This window comes from Marmota flaviventris, chromosome 3 (genome assembly GCF_047511675.1).
Source record: "Marmota flaviventris isolate mMarFla1 chromosome 3, mMarFla1.hap1, whole genome shotgun sequence".
Taxonomy (NCBI): domain Eukaryota; kingdom Metazoa; phylum Chordata; class Mammalia; order Rodentia; family Sciuridae; genus Marmota; species Marmota flaviventris.
The window spans coordinates 157,127,752-157,148,882 of NC_092500.1; the positions used below are offsets into that span (position 1 = coordinate 157,127,752).

General features: G+C 37.0%; 2 protein-coding genes across 3 annotated transcripts in view; one reads left to right on the forward strand and one right to left on the reverse strand.

Annotated features, from left to right (window-relative positions):
• Nucleotides 1–9,168, forward strand: part of Cbr4 (carbonyl reductase 4) — a 74,561-nt gene extending 65,393 nt beyond the window's left edge. Inside the window, exon 5 of the mRNA XM_071610538.1 lies at nt 8,482–9,168. Within this exon, the coding sequence (XP_071466639.1) occupies nt 8,482–8,540 (59 nt within the window). The 3' untranslated portion in view covers nt 8,541–9,168. The remainder of the gene's footprint in view (nt 1–8,481) is intronic.
• Nucleotides 1–21,131, reverse strand: part of Palld (palladin, cytoskeletal associated protein) — a 359,420-nt gene that overhangs the window by 18,457 nt on the left and 319,832 nt on the right. Inside the window, exons 11-15 of one of the 2 annotated variants that reach the window (XM_027927228.3) lie at nt 13,633–13,768; nt 10,167–10,265; nt 9,371–9,421; nt 7,932–8,153; nt 3,178–3,327 (exon numbers count right to left, since the gene is read on the reverse strand). In XM_027927228.3, the coding sequence (XP_027783029.2) occupies nt 3,178–3,327; nt 7,932–8,153; nt 9,371–9,421; nt 10,167–10,265; nt 13,633–13,768 (658 nt within the window). The remainder of the gene's footprint in view (nt 1–3,177; nt 3,328–7,931; nt 8,154–9,370; nt 9,422–10,166; nt 10,266–13,632; nt 13,769–21,131) is intronic. The other variant, XM_027927229.3, reaches the window with a different exon arrangement.

Sequence of the window (21,131 nt, forward strand, 5' to 3'; positions counted from 1 at the left end):
AAAAAAGGAGTTTTACTCTTGGAATTAAAATCAACCAGACAACATGATTAGAGACTTGAAATAACAACTACTGCCAAGTAGCATAAATACCAAAATTCTCTTACAGTGATTTCAATGGGATACACACAACTACATGTTCTGGCTGAGGCCTAAATGTCCACTTTTAGCATTTCCTTAGGTTCTTTTCATGAGTTTTCCCTCCTTTGTCTGTCTTTGGTGATTTAGATAGAAAAGGAGACTGATGGCCTCATCTCTTGATTATGACACTGGGTGTATTTAAAGACTTTTGGAATTCTAGGCATTAGGGACAGGGGCTGACTGCTATGGCCCCTGGGTATCTTTTGCCCCTCAGGTAGACCCCAAACACTCATATCACCTTTTGCTTAAATCACAGATGGGGCGGGAGGGATATTCTGTCAGGAGGGCTGGGCTTTTGGCTACCTGATGTAAACTGGTCCACTTCTCCTATGGTTGCCTTTTCTCCAAAGGGTGGAGGGCGAGACCTGAGGGGATTGACTGTGGGGCTTAGCCTGGGATTTGGTAAAGCAGAATTACTGGGGCCTCATATGAGGCCAGTGGCTCCTCTCTATGGGGTGTTCTCTTGGCCCTCGAGGGGGCGCTGGGAGCAGAGCAGCTTCCCAGTTCCATGTGTGGCCAGTGTCAGCTGTGCTTGGGTGGGGCCCATTCTCTAGTTCAGTTTCCTCCACCCAAGCCCACAGCTGTGGCAGTTGTGGCACAGCCACATCTGCTGCCTAACTCCCTTCCCATGGGAGTGATAAAAGGGAAAAGCTAGGAGGTCAGAAGACCACACACCAGCAGCATGTTGGGTGGAAATTCCATCCCAATGGACTGCTTACTCTAAAAGAACTATGGAGTAGAATACCTAGAAACAACTGATCTCTTCCATCCGGGTTCCACAGGCTTCTGCCAAGTCTTAGGATTGCTATTTTTAAGATGGGGAATTAGTGTTTGTGAATTAGAATAATGAAAGTAGCATTTATTGAAAGCATATTATGTTCCAGGTAAGCTGAGTGCTTTTTACAAGTACTATTACATGTAAAAGTCCATATTGTTATTCTGATATTTTAGAAGAGGAAACAGGCCTAAAGAGGTGAAGTGACTTGATAAAGTCACCTAGGTAATAAGTGACAGAGTTAGAACTCTCTGATCTGCTGATGCCAGAGCTCACGTTCTTCACCCCTATACTATGCTCTCCGCGTCATTTCTTTGATTTCCTTCCCTTTCTCCTTTTCCCCTGTTTACAAAGGGGATCTTTTTGGAGGGTCTGGGGCTCTTACACAGGGCTTTGGGTAAGATTACCTTCATTTTTTAAGATTGGTTTTTATTTTAATTAAGACATAATTGAACATATTTATGAGTACAATGTAATGTTATGCTATAGGTGTGCAATGTGGAATGGTACAAGGGGGATCTTCAGTAGCTCTCTATAGTGACTCTATCATGTTTGTCTAGAGTGTAAGCGATCAGACACTACTGACCCTTGAGGCTGGCCTGATGTCTTAAACTCTGCATGCTGCCATTGGCCATGAGCACTGCGTCTTTACTGGATTAGAACTTTTCCATGTACAAATACATTAGTATAATTTGAAGAAGAGCAGAAGCAGACCCACAATTGCAGTTTTACATTTATGTTCTTTTCTTCTATAAAATGGCTTACTCCAATAACAATTAAAATATGCTAGGAAAAATGCCTTGAAATTAAAAGCAGGAACCCAGTTCTGCCAAGCACTTAAGAAACGCACATAATTCTATCCCCAGAATAAATCCCACTCGTTCTAGAGAAAAAAAATAATAAAGGATCCAATGAAGAATTCTGGATTTTGTTGAGTTCTCTACCATTTTTCTTTTAAACAGGCAGAAAACTGAAGGATGAAGTCTGTTGATAGTCAAGGAAACACATAGAAAATATAATAGGACAAAAAAGCAACCTCTGCTTTTGCTCTCTCTTACAATTATGCAAATGTGAACATACTCATTAAAGTGCAACTTCTTAATAGAGACTATGCTTTTGACTTTTTCAGGGTGATGGTCATGTATTTATGGACAAAATTAGAACCTCAAAAAAGTGCATTAAGGTAGAAACTTTTCAATGACAGTGAAGAGTCTGCTGTGCTGCCAAACCTGATTAGTTGGATAATTTGAGTATCATTCTAATCTTAATATTATTACAGAAAATGTCTTTATATGACAATGGAATATTGGAATAGGATATCTTGTACAAATGTCTAAAAGCCTGTAAGCCGTGTTTAAATCCTATGTTTTCTAATCTTTGAAAGATATAACAAAATATGGAACAACATAAATAAATCAGAGACTTTAAAAAGAACTTTTAATTATAAGTAAAATTGTTAATTTTAGCTTCCTTTAAAAAAAAGCTGATGAATTATACAACTTCAGTGAATTCAGTAAGATCACCCTGTTACACATTGAACTCTTAAGGTACAAAATCACTCACTCAATTTTGTGTCCCCTGTAGTTAGCAAATGCCTAAAGTATATAAGATGCTCAAGAAAAAATTGTGGGCTTGAATTGGAAACATGATGATATCCAGCAACCCTTCATTAAATTCTAAGAAGGCAATTTTTTGGCCCTAAATCTAAGGGCAAACACAAGACAAAAAATTTTGATACAAACATGCTATATATAGGCATTCACAGATTCCAATGCCTATATAATTTAATCCTGGGCCAAGAAGTTCATTGATGTTTGTGTGTACTTCTTTAATTTTTTTTTTTTCATTCTGTTACTAAAATTTGTACACACTACTCTATTTCCTTTCTTCCTCCTTTATTTTCTTTATAGAACTTAATCCTACTAGAAATCATATTAGATTATTTTCTACTGCAGGACTAGCCTGTCCACCATTATGACCCCATAACCTCCATAAGAGGTGAATACACAGGAAGCCTTAATATTTAGGGGAGGAATGCATATCTGCACCAGAATCACTGCTAGAGAACAACACCTGATGGAATAAATAAATATGGAACAAGGAAATTTTCTGGCCTCTGAAACCAAGATGGCTATTGGATTTGGAAAAACAGTTTCATAAGTCAAAGAAGTACAACTTCATCTTTCAATCAAACAGTTCCTCTGTCCAATCAAATGCCTGTAAGTGCTGTTAAGCAAAGAGCCCAAACCTACACCCCTTTTTACCTGAGGGTTGGCAGCCATAATTGTAAAATTTCCATCATCGTCTAAGGTGGAGGCTGAGGTGTGGAGAGAGCAGGTCCCATCAAGATCTCTTTGAATGGTGTAGTGATCACTCTTTGGAGAGATCTGTTTCCCATCTTTAAACCAATAGATCTGTACAAGTAAACAAAGATGAAGAATGTGCTCTTACTGTGTTTAGAGGACTGATAACAGTGTGGTCTAAAGGACTGAACTGATTTTTCATGTTAAATGTTAAACCAAATACCTGAATAGGAAAAAAGCAAGTATCAAACTATTTTAGTTTTAGTTTTTTAAAAATTATATACCTCTTTTTACCTCTTGGTGCTGGGAATTGAACCCAGAGCTTCATGCATGCTAGACAAACACTGTACTACTGAGTTATACCCCAGGTTCTAGTCCTCCTTTCTTTAAAGATATGTCTTCTTTTTTGTTGTTAAAAATATGATATTTAATTTAATTTATTTGCACAAAGGGATATATAGAGAATTTTGGCACTGATTATTTCTATGAAATGACATTATAGGCATTTTTTTTTTACTTTTTTTTCAAATGTAAAATGCATTTTGCATTTACGTATTTCTTTTTTTTGGTAAGTCAAAGGTAAAATAGCTTGTTCTGAAGGACAGTCACAGACCCCACACTCTAATCCTGCCATTGAGTTGTGTTAAATGAATAAAAGAGTGGCAGGAAAGCAGATTAGAGGGAAGCGAACAGGGGGAGGGGGAGGGAAGAGGAAGTAGTGGGGACTGAAATACAGCAAATTATATTCCATGCTTTTATGATTGTGTCAAAATGAATTCTGATGTCATGTGTAATTAATATAAACCCATAAAAAATGGGGAAAAAAAGAATGGTGGGGAGGGAGGCAGCAGTTCAGCGTTGGAGATGGTGAGAACTCTTATTGCTTTATTCTGGGCCAAGAAGAATATGATCAAAAGTTGAACGCTTGTCAACTCTCCCAAAGGTATTAAAGAAACACAGTATCACTGAAAAGTACAATAATTTTTCAGTTATATATCTTGGTTTGATAGGAAATTAAGTGTGAAAAAAATTTTAAAAATTTCAAGTAGCTCAATTGCCTCTTCTATAGAACCCCTCTTTCCTCACCTTTGAATAAAAGTGGTCCAAAATTGTCTGATAATTTGTTATTTTTAATTTAGGCTATGAACTACATAGTTGCAAGATCATAATGAATGATAGTAAAGCAGCCCTAACATGACTGAGATGTCAGCCCACCCCAGACTTCATGTTATAATAATGTTATCATAATACATTGTAATAATAATCTAATAAAATAGATCCTCCCCCTTATTAAACTGCAGTAAATCCTTTTTTTGTCTTTTGCAACCAAAAGCATTCCTAATTGATTCCCAACAGAAGAAAACCTACTTTACACTATTTAGTTTTAAAAATAAACAGCTTCCTTATTGTAAATCAAATGTAAATTGAGAAAATAAACTGCCATACAAATTCAACTCTGTCGAACTATTTGAATCTGAAAAATCTTTTTGAAATTTCTATTTTTAACAGAGGAAAAGTATATATATATATATATATATATATATATATATATATATATATATATATATATATATATATATATAATGCTTGAATTATCAGAATCTGTTACAGGTTTTCTAACCCCTATTTTTTAGTTCCAAATTTCCAGAAATTATCTTACTTATTAATCTCCAGAACTAAAACCTGACTAATAACTTTCAGTTCTAAAAATTAAATTATGTAAAGCATCATTTTTCCTAATTATTATACAATTTTAGTGGTTGGATTACTTATTGTGAAGTGTAATTAGTACACTCTTTCTTCCTTTTGCATTCTTGTCACAAGGCCAGTTCTTTTGAGTTCTTTCCTTTAATCATTTTCACCTCCATTATAATTGTAATACAACTTTCAAATGAAATCAATAAATAGTTCCAAACCTTTGCCGAGATTGCTAATGGAGGGGGTAGAGAGTACAAGGAAGAGATACTTTTTTTTTGTAAAAACATAAGCCCAAACAAAGGAATCTTTACACACAATGAGTATTCCATATGTTAACAGCCCTAATATGATTTATATAGTATGGCAGAGATAGTACTTTAATAATCCAGGGAGGAGAAGAAGAGGAATGAGGAAAGGAGGGAGAAAGGGAAGGGTAACAGGGGGAGAAGGAAGTATAAGAGAAGAAAATTTGACAATAAAAGTCCTAAACAAGCGTCTTTGAAGATCTGTAACATTTAAATTTGCACTGGTATAAAAGCTGTTATGTTAAAAACAAAGTTCACTGTTTCAAGTGAGTAAAGTGTTCTATAAGACTAGGAATCCATGGGGCTGGGGCTGGGGCTCAGCGGTAGAGGGCTCGCCTACCACATGCCAGGTGCTGGGTTCAATCCTCAGCACCACATAAAAATAAATAAATAAAATAAAGGTATTGTGTCCAACTACAACTAAACAAATTAAAAAAAATAATAGGAATCCATGATTTTAAAACCTGATTAATGACCTTAACATGGGTAAGGTTTGAAAATAATCTGGGATCTTTTTTGCGAATACTTTGGAAGTTCAAGATATAACATCTTAATGGATTTCCTTCAAAAGCTGAAATTTTACCTTCAATACATGCATTTGATATCATGCTGTGAATACACAGCTATTACCCAAATTATGACAAGAATGTGGCAAAGAAATTTCCTGTAACAATAGAGTTTATTTTAAAAGTTCCATTTTATTAGAGAGTAGATATGGGTTTGAAAATTTGAGGCCATTTTTTTTGATCTATTTTTCTTGGCTTTGTTGTTAGAATTCAGTTTTAAGGAAAGATAGTGATGGTAAAATTAACCTGAATGTGAGAACAAAAAATGCACAAAGCTGTGGAGAATTAACACCTACCAGTATCAGGTATTGCATCACTTGCTCTTCTTCCATTTTGTTGATTCTCATTTCAGCTCTTATACTCTGCTGTTAACCTTTTTTTTAATATTTATTTTTTAATTGTAGTTGGACACAATATCTTTATTTTATTTATTTTTATGTGGTGCTCAGGATCGAACCCAGGGCTGTGCACGTGCTAGGCGAGTGCTCTACTGTGAGCCATAACCTCAGCCCCCACTTTTAAACTTTTAATACCAGAGAGTAAATTTCTCATTTCTATATACTTGACAAATTTGCATTTTTGATATTGTCCTGTTCTCTCATTGGAGTTTCTATTCCTTTTTAAATTATTTTAGTCATTTTAAATTCAGGTTTTTTTTTTTTTTCCTGAGCTCCTTAATAGGGTTTAATATGTACAATTCTTAGGCTTCTAGTTTTGTTCTTGTGTCGTTGACTCTCATGGTTGTTGATTTCCTCATATGGTTTGTAAGTCTTGACTATGAACCTGTTTAGTATCACTTCTTCCCTTCTATCCTGCAAAAGTCTGATGGCTTAAGCTGTGAAAAGTGTCCTACGGAGAAACAGTCTGCATGCTTATGAAAGAAAACTAAGTGAATCATCCGGAACTAACTTTCATATCCATATACTGCCTTTGATGGGGTTTCAGTTTCTCACCTTTTCTATTCTTTTTGCTTAAGTTAGCAAAAAGTATGCTCCTGTTTATTGCTTTGCTGGGTTAGTGAGCAGTTATTCTAGACCTCCTTTTATTGGTAGAACAGCTCCTTTACCAGCATTCCCATGTGTTGTAGGGAGAGGCCTCCCACCCAGGTCAGCCTAATCCTGCATTATCAGAAGTTTTGATCATCCTTTCTAAACAGTACTCCTCACCCTACCTCCATTTGTAAACATAGGAGTCCTTGGTTTTGTAGATTAGAGATTTGAAGTTTCTATCACCCATGGTGAATACTACTTCTCTGTATAGGGTACCTCCGTGGGTTCATGTCTAAGTCTGGCTGCTTACCAGCTCTTTGACCTTGGGAAAGTTAATCTCATAGAGCCCTCTTTAGCCATTTGCAATTTGAGAGTAATAATGAGGAGAAAATGATGTAGGTGTATGAAAAGCTCCTTGTTAATTATTCAGTTGTTCTCATTAGGAGCCACTCCTATCCTATTCTGTACTGTTCTGTCCTGCCCTGTCCTGTCCTAGTTTTATTCTTCAAACCTCCAACTCCATTCCCCCTACCCTCCACTCTTTGGTTTCTAATGCGTCCTGAAGATGGTTCTCAACTTAAGAGTACTTAAAACACCTCATATTGAGAAAGCTAGTCTGTATCTCTTCTTCCTATCATGTCTGCTATATTTGGAAGCCAAACTCTTCCTCAGAAAATGTGACTCCTGTAGTTTGGTTATGTCCCAGGAATTCATTACTGGAAGCTTGGTCTCAGTGCAGTGGAGTTGAAAGGTGAGACCTTTGGCAGGGGTGATTGGGTTATGAAGGCATGGCCCTCATTAATGGATTAATCCATTCATGGATTTTAATGGTTAATGGGTCACTTTAGGACTATTTTTGTTATAAAAGCAATCTCTCTCTAGCACACTAACTCTATCTTGCCATCTGATATCCTTTTGCTTTTTGCAATGAATTGAAAGAGGATGAGGTCCTTGCTATCACCATGTTTTAGACTTCCTAGGCTCCAGAACCACGAGCCAAAATGGAAAAGTTCTATGGTAAAAATAGACTAGGTTTTACTAGGTTTTGATTAATTTGAGTAGGTTTTTTCTTCTTTATATATTACTCAAGTCCTTAGGCATTTTGTTATAGCAGTGTGAACTGAGACAACTCTTAAGAAGTCATATTTTTAGCTTACCTTAGGCTTTGGATTTCCAGCCACTCTACATGTGAAAGTCACAGGCATTCCCTCAAAGATCTTATAATGTTTCAGCTTCATCTCGAAGAACGGTGCCATTCCATTTTCCACAGGTACATCCCCATACTGAATGTCATCACCTGATTCATCCACAGGAGACCTTTCTAGCCTGTACTCTATTTCACTTATGAGTCTCTGTTCACAGCTGGAGACTTTGTATTCCTGTGTCAAACAAAGAAAGTTCAAGTTAGCAACCTCAAGCCGTCACAGAACAATGTGTCTCATGAGTCTTATCCCCCTCTCCAATAAGGCACTAAAATGACAGAGGTATTTTTACCATAGAGCTTAAAAACATAATCTGATTCAATTCAATTCCATAGAAAACAAAACCCATCTGGAAGTGAAAATTTGTGATATTTCAAATTGTCTTCAAGTCCTATCATTGAGAGAAACAAAACAACACAAACAAAACCCAAACAACAATAGTAACAGCAAAAAGTAGAAAAGTTAAGATTGCTTTATTATTTTTCTCTTTTCTTTCTTAAAACAGGGATGAAGTGGAGAAGAAAAGAAAAAACTGAAGGCTCTGTATTCCCTATCTGTTCATAAAAATAACACATAAAGGAACACTGATCTCCTTCTGTAGGGTAAATGCTGCTGCAGGGTGGTGTACCTCTCCAGAAGGCTCAGAGTACATGTGAAAGCAGCTGCAGTGTGCACAGAATTTTATCAAATGAATAATGGAAGAAATAGCACCATGATTTTTTTTTTACCCATAACAACCCTATCTCATAGGGGGCCCCCTTTTGCTCTACAGCTATTAGGAACTCATCTCTTTAACAGAAAAACAGGGATAACACTCCAGTCAAAATTTTGGTTAAAAACACAAAGCAAAACCAATAACCCGAATATCCTGTGGTGTTTAAGGTGGATCCTACAGTTCTTGCCTGTAAAGTACAATGCAGACAAGGCAGCCCATTATAAATATTTCCTATTTCATATTAAATAGGGAGTAATTTTAAGTAGGTTTTCTCTTAAAGAAGTTCTGCCATCTTTAGAAAATAGTTTGCTGGTTTGAGGGAAAAAATATAATGTTGTGAATAACACTGTGAGCAATACACCACATGCTATTTTGTTTAATTACTCTGGAATTAATCACTTTCAGAATAAGTAACCCCCCAAAGGTGTATAACAAGTGAAAATGTTTTCATGATTCAAAGTTTAGAGCTTCCACTAATGTTAGGATTAAATTTGTTGGTAAATAAATGACAAGAAAAATCATGCTGTAGTTATTCTGTTTATCTGATATTAAATGGAAATTGATTTGAATCATAGCACTTATAGTTAACATATGAAAGTAAAGACAGACACACAGGTTAAAAATGAAGAAAATAGTCACAGTGAAAGATTGCAAAGAGAAGAAAAGAGAAAAGTTTAACCTTTTGACCATCCACAGAACTCCCTACAGAGGCATGAGGAGACCCAACATCCTGTAATGGTAGAAAAAACAAGATGATAGAAATAGTAAGATGTAGCAGGATTTCTAGTTTTCTTTAAATGAAATTTTCAGGGTGAAAATGTTTAACATAGAGAAACAAAAGGCACATTTTCAATAGGAGAGTGTACTTGACACTTTAAATTTGTTTTATAAGTTTTTTTCCCCCCCCTTTTAACTTGAAACTACATCTGGAAACTCTGTGGAGAGGCAATAGAGATTATACAGCTGCTTATAACAGCTCCATGAATTTTCTTTCTTTCTTTCTTTTGGAGATAGCAGGGGAATAAAAATAGAATTTTGGGTCTTTTGCTGGTTTATGCTTTAAATGCAAATGAAGATAAAAGGCAGTCTTTTCTGAACATCGGTATTTGGGTAGATATTAAGAGTATAGTGGGTAATACTAGCTTACTTCAAACAGTGCCAGTGAAAAGGTGTTTCTCCAAACTATTTTGGATTAGAGCAAAATACAGAAAAATCAGGATACTCAAAAGGAAAATAAAGAGATAAATAAGAAAATAAAAAGAACAAGAATTACCGATGGAAATAGTTCTAATCACTTAACACAGTGTCTGGCACACAGTATTTGCTCAATCCATATTATTGTGAGGTTGCTTGATGACATCGATACTGCTTGTCTGTGGCTTATCCTCTATTTTTCACAACATGAATCCCAAGTATAGTGTCAGAAGGGACGGAATAATTGTCATCTATCCAGGAAGTCTAGAGCAACACAGTACCTGATTAGTCATTTCTTCTTCTGGCTCCTGAATATTAAAGACAGTCGCACTCTCGGCACCTAGTAGTCGACGGGCCATTCTTTCTTCATAAGTTAATCTCTAAATAAAGCAAGTCACAAAAAAATTATGATTAGAAAAAACCCACAATTATATACTGCCTTATGAAAAAGAGTTAAAAAATAAGATGAGTTTTGACATTTTCTGTAACTATTCTCTCTCCAGCTCCAGACAGCTGCATGTCAAAGGGGTCTGTTTCTTGTGCTTCAGTTCTGCCCCTCACTTCTTCCTATAGTCCTCCTGGCCTAAACTACTGTTGGGAGATGAGACAGTTAATCTTGGATGCCACCAATTGATACAGTGTAGATTTAAAGTAAATGATAAGCAGCAAGGCAGAGACCATAGAAAAGATGTGTTATTCTCATCCTTCTTGAAAAACAGAGAAAAGAAAAGATCTTCCAACAGCAAATTTTAAAGGCAATGCTATTTTCAGAGTCGTTCACAGGCTCTAGGACAACCAAGTAAGCTCCAAGACCAACTGACATGGAAAACGGAAAGCCACTCAAAAGGAAAACAAACTCATCAGTAAGAAGATAGAACAGGTATCACTGACAGAAGTAATTCTGAACACAGTATATACTCAGTAAATATTAGCAAATGAAAGTTTTCAACCAGCTGACAGTGGTAGTCCTTCTGCTTTGGGAGCAGGTCTCCCAGCTAGGAGCACTTTCTAGGCTGCTACATAGTGTCTGTGATTAGGGGCCAATACGATAATCCACAAAGGACGACTGAATGTGGCTAAATTAGCAAGAGGACCATTAAAGCTATTTGCCAAAACTAACATACATAATTCATGACTACTCAGAAGCATAGTGCTTGCCCATCAGGAAGAAAATGGTAGTGTTTTTGTACCTAGCAATCAGTACTTTGGAGTCTGCCAAAACCATTTGCTAGGCCCTTCTTATAAGAGATGCCAACATTTTTGTTCTGTCAGTGGGATGATTGATTCTTTTTTCTCTTTTCTTTCTTGCTGGGGATAGAGCCCAGGGCCACAGACATGCTAGGCAAGCACTGTACCCCTAAGATACACCCTCAGCCCTGGCTGGGGTGATTCTTGTACTTCAGTTGATTCTGAAATGCCTTAGAATTATGGATGTGGGAGGAAATTTCAGAGTTCACCTGCCCCATCAGGGGCATTTTGCAAAAGGGGTTTTATTAGAAACAGGGAATAAGGCAGAATCTAAAAAAAAAAGTTATTTCAGATAAACTTCTGCATGTAGATCCAAATTCTGTTGAAAGTTCTCTAATCAGGAAAATATGTTGGGAAAATTTACAATTCCAATAATTGCTGGTTCTAGTCCCAGCTGAAACTGGGAAGTGAAAGAGATCAAGTGCCAAGCAGCCCTAAAGGTCAGAGTATTTCATTTAGTAAAGAAAGGACTGGGGACAAAAAAGAGGTAGAGGTACACATTTGAGTGGCACATGAAGTGATTCATCCCAGTACATTATTATGTAAATTAATTCTCTCAAAATGATTTTAAAAAATCAGTGAATTAAGTTTTCAAACAGTTTGAAGTACTTGCTGTCTTAAAGCCTTCCTGTGTTCTCATGGAGAACTGTATCAACATCGGTGGGGGATTGGAGTGATCTCTACCTTGTTTCTCAGAGGCAGAAGTATCAATTTGATATCTGTTCCAACACCAGAATGTACCTGCTACCATTGGAAGCCAAATTTACTTCAAAGTGTTGTTTTTAAATCACTATGCCATATGGAAATACAAGCCCATGTTTACAAAAGCCAAAAATAAGTAACAGAATATCTAACATTAGGAAAAATGGTTTAAGAATTCCATTTTCTTTAAAGGGAAACCTAACTTTTCTTGTTCTTTTAGGCTGTCAAATGTGGATGTCTATGGAACTCATTATGAATGCCATTCGCTTCTAAACAGATAAATATAAATATATGCTTATACATAAAAGTGATATATAAAAATATGTAACAGATATGTAAAAATATAGATATGCATGACATGATTAAATAGTAGCTTACAGAAGTCTTATCTTGAACTAAGAAATCTAAGTCTATAAAGAATATTTAAATAATCTAAAAGAAGAAGTGTGTGTGTGGGGGGGGGAGCTGGAGAGATGCCTTTACCTGGCTTGAAAAAGTTCCCATACATACTTTTAAAAAAATCTTTCAAAGACTACTTGACAGAGCGAGGGAATGCTTCCAGAGCATGTAATCACTTATTTCAGGGAGAAAATATTTTCTTTTGGTGAAGATCTTCTATACCCAATGAATGAGTAACTAACAAAAAACTTACTAGAATTTTAATCCTTCTTAATCAGATTAAGATGCTCCAATAATTAAAGTCAGCATTCAACCCTCCTCCTCTATTGGCCACATCTCCCATGGTCTATTTTTATATTTTTATCTATCAATGCTTAAGAATTAAAATTTTCAGAAAACATAATTCCCATAGAGAGCTTTCCACTCTGAAAAATGTGTCTGGGAGGGAGATTTTCTATGAAGAAGCCAGTTTCTTCTATCCAAGAGCCAAGCAAATTTGCTGGTAATGTTCCAGAAAAAAGCTACAAAAGACTCCTCTGCTCTGCCTGGGGAATCTTAGTTGCTAGATTGACTCTACCCATCCACTGACGATGATATTTTGATGTGATAATGTGAAAACCAAATAAAACTTGATAAGAAAAAATTCAAGTCCAGTGGACAAAAGATAGTGTGTTTTTCACCAGATTTATATATGCACTCTACAATTCTGTAGCCTTGAAATATAACATCCCCCCTCAAGTCTAGCTGTCTTGCTCTGACAAATTAGCACGAGACTGTGGAACATAATTCTCTGTTCAGATTTCTGAGTCAACTGATATCCATCCAGTCATCAGCTGGTAGTACAGGACTGAATTTCACCAATGATTTCTCTAGCTAAGGTATTTTTTGGGTAGAAGCAGTACATGCCACAGAATCAACTTCTCCTTTGGTACTTTTATTATAATCCACTGCTTCTGGGTGCAAACTGTTCCAAGGGCACATCTTCTCCCTCCCTCCCTAGGACCTACCCAGCCACGACAGAATCTCCATATATTTTTTTTTTTCAAATTAAAAAAAATTTTTTTAGTTGTCAATGGACCTTTATTTTATTCATTTATATGTGGTGCTGAGAATAGATTTCAGTGCCTCGCACGTGGTAGGCAAGCACTCTGCCACTGAGCCACAACCCCCATCCCCACATTTCTTTATCATCATTACTCATTTGTTGTAGTCCCAACACTAACATCTGCCCTTCCTTCTTCCTTTCTCTCTAACTCATTAAGAGAAATGTTGAGATTCAAGGTTGATGAAAAAATCATAAGACAAATCTTAAGACAAATCTTAAGAACCTAAGCCTCAGGGAAGAGAGATTTGATGTGGATAGCTAATCTTCCAAGTCCAGCCTAATCTGTCAAGTACCGGCTGGCCATTGTTCAGGATGTCCTCCTTGAAGCGAAGTTTTCGTTCCAGATCTTGAATGACAGCATCCTTTGTGCCTTGAATCTCCTCATCAGAGGCTATTCTAGCAGTTCTACTGGCCTTCTTTGGAAATCCCCTACAGAACAAAAGCACAAGGTCATAATGTCAGTTGTCAGGCATCTAAATCCAAGTTAGAATTCAAGTCCAACAAACAGACAGAACAACGTTATCAACATGTCATTCCCACATTTTTTTTTTTTTTAATGCTGCATCTATTTCAACTATTGTGGAAAGAACCTTGAATGTGAAAGCTTGTTTCAGAAGTTCAGGAACCACTAATTGGAACCAGTTTTCAGAGAAGGTAGGTTCAAATACCTTGGGGGAGTGTGTCTCGGTGGTTAGGTCAATACCGAGAATAGGAAAGGCCTGTATTTTAGTCCCAGGGAAGCAGAAATGTAAAGTGGAATATTGATGTGATTTATAATAAGGCCTAGATTTCAAATCTGACTCTACCTTGTTTATATTAGGTTTGTGATCTTGGGTAAGTTTTTTAAAACCTCTTGTAAAACATAAAAATATATAACACATAGGAATTTTGAGAAGATTTGACAGAGGACATATTTCTTTCATACTTTGATTCAATTTTCTAGTCCTTTCATAATTCACTTGCCTAACCCATTCTAAGTGAATACATGTTGAATATCCCTTATCTGAAATGCTTGGGGTCAAAGTGTTCTGGATTTTGGAATATCTGCATGTACATAATGAGATCTTGGGGATGGGACCCATTTCTAACCCTGAAAGTCATTTATGTTTTCTACATACCTATACACATAACTGAAAGGTAATTTTATATAATATTTTTACTGTGCCTGCTTTTTGACTGTGACCCATCACATGAAATCAGGGGTAGAATTTTCCACTTCTGGCATTATGTTGCTGCTCAAAATGTTTTGGATTTTGGAGCATTTCAGATATTTGATTTTTAAATTAGGGATGTTCAACCTGTATTAAGTTTGTTAACTTTCTTTCTGTCCTTTATATGTAGAAAAAATCCTAACTAATAGAACCTAATTTTTCCATGTCCATCCTTTTCAGTTATTTGCCCTTAAAGTTCAAATGAGAGCACACCAGAGTTAGACATTAAAAAAAACACACTAAAGATTTTAGATACTGTGATATTTTGTGTTTGTAATGTCAAAGAGATGGTTAGTTCAACTTCAAATTGTATCCTTTTCATTGGAGATTGAGAAGGATACCATTTATTTAGAGGGTTGGGCTACGAACTTGAGTCATGTTAGTAACAGCCATAAGAATTATGATTTATAATCTCAATTTTCACTACTATGCAGCCCTTTAACAGAAATGTGCATAGTTTGCTAGCTTTCCAATACCTGGAACCTCCCTCCCTTCCGTTTAATGTCTCTTGGAAAGTCTCCCTAAGTCTATCCAATTAGTCATACAGGTACCATATTTATTTTCCTTATGGTTTCTCTCACACTAATATTATGTGTCCTTAAATGGTTTCTCTCACCATGGCTCTTTTGTTTATCACAGTACTTGTTAACAGACATGCAGAAGTTTCTGCAGTGAGTGGATGTCCTGTCTCTCTTTACTTATGACCTCTCTTTCCCTCTTCAGTCAAGGAAACTTGTGCCAGAGCCATGTAACATCAGATCTCATGTAAAAAGTCAGACTTGGGATAAGTAACTACTACTAAAATGGAAGCAAAGTTCTGCACTGCTTTTGACTATAGACTTACATCTGAGACATAGAAGAGCTAGGTTTTAAAGTCACTGGAAAGATAAAATTGAAGACAGCTCGTTCTCTGTTACATCAGGTATTATTGGGCACACACAGTTTTCCATTATTACTCAAAGCCTGAACAACATAACTCAGTTGCACAACTATGTGATGATGAGCAGCCTTTGATGACAGACAGCATCACTGTTTCTGCAGGCGGCTACACTGAGAGCTGTGTTCTCAGCATTGATGAGAATGAAAGGAGTAGGAAGGTGAATGTCAAGGGGAGAATAGGTCATTTAAACAAGAAAAGCAGAGAACGGGTAAAATGACTATCACAATTGCCTCCGACAAGTAAAAAGACACCTACAATTGTCCAGTTGCTTAGAAAACACTTTTCACTATACTGGACTCCTCTATGGGGACTTAGAACCACTGCTCTGAAACATTTTATAGAGAAGCAAATTTGGGTTGTGTCCCTGCAACCCAAGAATTTTATCATTTCAGAGAGTACAATTTAATTTACTCTTTGACCCCCCAATAAAACCCCAAATCATTCTATATTTCTTTTAACAAATCCATTTGCTAAACAAACCAAGATTGCCAACAGTAGAAGGACATGTAACTTAATTCTTCTTTTCCCTCTATTTTAAGAACATTTTCCTTGACTGACAGAATTTTAGGTACTCATATTTCTTTGGTTCTGAATAGTCCAATAGTCCAATAGTCATTCCATAACAATAGTCATTATAATGGCCAACAGATGCCACGATAAAGCTTGGGGAAAGAGGTAGAGAATACAGCATCTAGCAAGGTACAGTGCTAGGTTAATACATCAACCCAAATCTGGTTAAGTCTAGACATAAATAGTTGGTTTGTAAAGTGAGTTTATTGCCTGATGACATCATGGAATCCTACTATGAATGAAAAATGTTATGCATAAAAGGGTGGGAGGAAAAAAAAGCTTCATCACTATAGTCTCAACATTGTCTTATGTGGGATTGCAAAGACAACCAAATCCTAAAGGAAGGGCCTTCATCACAAGAGGTTAGTTAACAATCAAGTTGGGAATAAGTTAAGGAACAAACCACATGGTACTCCTAGATACAGCACAGTAAAAACTGCTGGCTAGAGTGAGTGCTGAGGACTTTACTGAGGAGGTGAGTACCTGAGGCAGACTATGAAAGGTGATGGCAGGTAGCAAAGGGGACAGGAAGGAATTCAGAGGCGGCATGATCAAAGGCACAGAAGTGGGAATCAATCGCTCTCTCTCTTTCTTTCATTTAACCACCAAGGAGCTCCAAGTCTTGGGCTAGTTACCTAATGACTCTGTGCCTCAGTTTCCTCTTCTGTAAAATGTGCATATGAACAGCATGTGCCTCATAGGCCCACAACATGAGCTAGCGTATGTTAAGCACTTAGAACAGGGCCTGGCATCGTAAGAGTGATCTGGAGAGGCCAACACAAAATGTCCAGCATGGAAATGAATCACAGAGACGAGACTTGCCAAGGGAAACTGAATGAATGAGGGGAAGGAGTTTAAAAGGTGCCAAGAGTTTCCAATAATGCACAAATAACCCTCACTGACTGCCTTTTCAATGCTCAACTCTGCTTTTCTAGGTGCTGGGAATACAATGCTGAACGAAACTAAGTCACAATACTTAGAAAAATTATATTGTCTGGTGGAGGTGACAGAGAAAGGAAGAAAAGAAGAAGAAGAAGAAAAGGAAGGAAGGTAGTGAGTGCCACAAAGTGACAGATGTATGGTAGATAGCTGTATTAGTATTAACTATCAGCTCTCTAAGAAGGTGACACTAGAGCTGAGGCCAGGGGTCAAGGACATTGTTGGTTGTATGAAAACCTGTAGGGAGAGGGCTAGGCAGAATGGGTCAGCCAGAATGAGCCTGAGCAGGGCCAACAGATGCCATTATAAACCTTGGGGAAAGAAGTAGACAATACAGTTTTTCTCATACTTATTCTAATACAGAACCTCTTCTTTTTTTTCAGAGAGCATCTCCTTAGGAAACTGTTAAAAACAAGGTAAGGTTTAGGGTTAGCATGTAAGTTTAGTGTTAGAAATCAGAAAAGGAGTTATTTGGGAAGGGGGAGACACCAGGAAAGAAAAGCAATTATATATTTTTGAGGCAATGCTTTGGCAACTGAGTTTGTTTTCCTATAAAACTATTTCTGTGCTGGAGTTTAATATAAAATGGTTGTGGGTTTGTGCCCCCAAATGTCACCTACTTTTGATAAATGAGGAGTAGCAACTCATTAGGGGGAAAAAAAAGAGTATCTAGTGACAAAGGGATGCTTTCTGTTCATGATGGTTTGTACAATTTAAAAAGAAAAATGCTTATTCAAAGTAAATTGTTACCAAAACCAGAACTCTTCACAAAAATCCATAATCAGAGGCAAACCTTAATCAGTAAACAATTCATAACAGGCCGCCCGCCCGCATTTATACTTCATGTATACACACTCAGCCCAACTGTGCAAAAAACATTTCTGATCTGTTTACTCTGGCTTTAACAGTAAGTCATTTGCCATTTTAAAATAATATTCATGTGGTTGGGGTAAAACATTTAAAATATATACACAAGCATCTGGAAGGTAAAATCTCCCAGATTTGACCACTACCAAACCCAGGAGGTTTTCTCTCGCTTTTTTTCTTTCAACTACTGAAGAATTTTGAATATAACCTTCTCTTGAATTGTTCTTCGTCAATTCTGTCAGTATATTTCATAAACTCAAATCTCCAGAATATAACATCGATTTAAGAGATCAAGAGCCTATCTAGCAACCAGAGAATTTTTAAAATTAGTTAAAAGTCTTCTTATTCTCCTCTTTACAAATTCAGTGAAATCTGAGGGTAACTAAATTCCACAAACATTACAGAGTGAGCAAACTCATTAATATACTGGCAAATATTTAGGTATCCCTTATATTCACGAAAGTAATATATTCATCTAAGATACACAAACTGAATTTTGGTAGACCAATTATTTTTTTTTTTTTTGTACCAGGAATTGAACTCAGGAGCACTCAACCACTGAGCCACATCCCCAGCCCTATTTTGTATTTTATTTATAGACAGGGTCTCACTGAGTTGCTTACCACCTTGCTGTTGCTGAGGCTGGCTTTGAACTCAAGATCCTCCTGTCTCAGGCTCCCAAGCTGCTGGGATTGCAGGCATGCACCACCATGTGGGTGATTCAATTCTATTTTTAACAGAATTTATTGTGATGCAAATAATAAGTACAAAAATGGGTTTTGAGATCTTATTTAAGTGTTCTAATATTAAATTCTCTTCACATTATCTATTGTGAAGAATGAAATGACAAAGATGCATTGTCTACACCTATTGGTTCACTCTGTGCAACTCAGTGCAGAGCCATGCACTACTTGACAAGTCTAACTCTGAGCTGACCCTGGTGCAGAGATATTTCATCAGAACCATCACTTTGTGAACTCAGATGTGGCCTTGCCTACTAATCTGTTGGGAAATACTTGCCCAGAATAGGATGTGATTTTTTAAAATGAAATCATCTGATATACTGGACCCTAACAAGTCTAATAACAAGATTCTGGGCATGTCCCCAGCCCCTTCAGGTCTCTGCTCTCTGATGGAGAATGACAAGGCTATCACCAATCTGTTTTCCTGAAAAATGAGAAAAACAGAAATCCTGAGATGTCTGCACAGCCCAATGTCCCTTTGTCAGGTTCATTTTTATTGGTTACTCTTAACCAATGTCTTGACTTGAAAACTGTCTAGAATGCCCTGCATATCTAAAATTTGAAAGTACAACTAAATCTGGTACAAACTTTTCCTTACCACTCAGGGAACTTTGTTTTGTTGCTATTGCAACAGTTTTCATAATCAAGAAATGTTAGACAACACATTTATTAGCAATAAACAGAGACACGGTTAAGTCATGCTATATACCCTCCTGGCTCAGGCTTATTCCAAAACCCTAGGAAATCTCTTCACCATTTAAGTGTAGAATGAAGACAGTGTTCCTCACCTCTCTGTTTCCTATAAGTCAGGAAAGAGGGACACTGAAATATGTTTGTAAAGAGCTGAGTGGCTACAAAATCTAAGCTTTGAATAGTACATCTGTAAATAAGTTCTTACTGACACATGCTCTTAGTGACAATCATTTAGAGACAAAGCCCTACTTACATGAAAGAGGCAATTAAGAGACACAGTAGCAGTGTGACTATGTGGCTTTCTCTCAAGAGAACAGATTCCAGCACTGTCAATATGGGCAAAAGATACAGTGCCTATCCAATTATCAGAGATGGCTTTGATCTGATTCATGTTTCAGACTCAGTATTGCTGCTCGGAGACCAGCAGAGACAGAAATTCCTACCCTCTCTTAGGGCCAGTTTTCTGTGTGGAGAAACAAGGTTATAGGAATACATGTTTGCGAGGCATGTTCTCCTCATGGTCTCCATCAAAAGATCCAGTCATTTGCCAGTAAATGGATAGAGCTGGAGAATATCAAGCTAAGTGAAATAAGCCAATCCCCCAAACCAATGGCCTAATGTTTTCTCTGATATGCAGATGCTAATTCACAATGAGAGAGGGGGTACTATGGAAGAATAGTTACTTTAGGTAGGGGACAGTGAAGGGAAGGGAGGGGATAGGAAGGAATGGTAGAATGAAACAGACATTATTACCTTATGTACTTATATGACTACATGATCAATGTGCCTCTATAACACGTACAATCAGAAAAAATGAGAAATTATACCCCATTTAGGTATTACAAAGAAGCATACAAATCCATTCTACCGTCATGTATAACTAATTAAAACAAATAATAAATTTAAAAAGATTCAGACATCATTTGTGTCTGTTAGCACCTCTGAGCAGGGTGACATTTCTCTGCTAATGACCCAGTCACCTTGGGGAAGAATGTAGCTGCCTGAAGAAAGAAGACACTTGAGGAACTGGATGTGCACAAGTTCCCCAAACCGCAGTCAGCCAACAACATGCTGTTGCTGTAAGTCTGGGGCAGGCCCGTCTTTTCCTTCTTGGTTTTGTGGTTTATCACTGGCGTCCATAGCCTTTGTTCCCTGTCTTGACCTCTGCTACCTAGATGTGACAGAAACAGAACCTGATCTCCACAGACTACTTAAAAACCTAGGGTATACCAATCTCCTCCTCTACAGATTGAAATAAGAACAATGCTAAGCACACACAGAATAAAGTAGAAGGTATACAGTTGATAATAAAGAAAGTTGAGATATCTGAAAATGATATTTAAGATTTTGGTTAAAGGCAGGCATTAAAAAAAGGTCTAATGAGTTTGTTCATTGAGTCATTCATCAATTCATTTGCTAGACCTTGACATATTTGACAATAGTTTGGCAGCTCTTCAAAGTTCAAAGATGCCAGTTAGTTATAGAAACCCTGAAAGGGACACTGGATCTTTGGCAGATTATTTGAATTATTGTGAAGGATAATTACCAAAATTTTGCTTTTAATTCAGAATGCAAATGATGGATTCCACAGTATACCAGAGAGGAAAAATATTCAAAAGACACATGTATCAAACCAAAAGAATGAATTCTTCAAGATTGTGTGATTTAGCAACAGGAAAATTCCTTCAAGACAAGAGGGTAACCACATAATAATGGCTTATTGGGCTAGCACAGAGCTGAAGTCTGGAATCTGGTATTGCCACTTCTCTTTGGAGTCATAGTTCTCTCTCTCTCTCTCTCTCTCTCAAGTTTTCCACAGCCCAGAACAG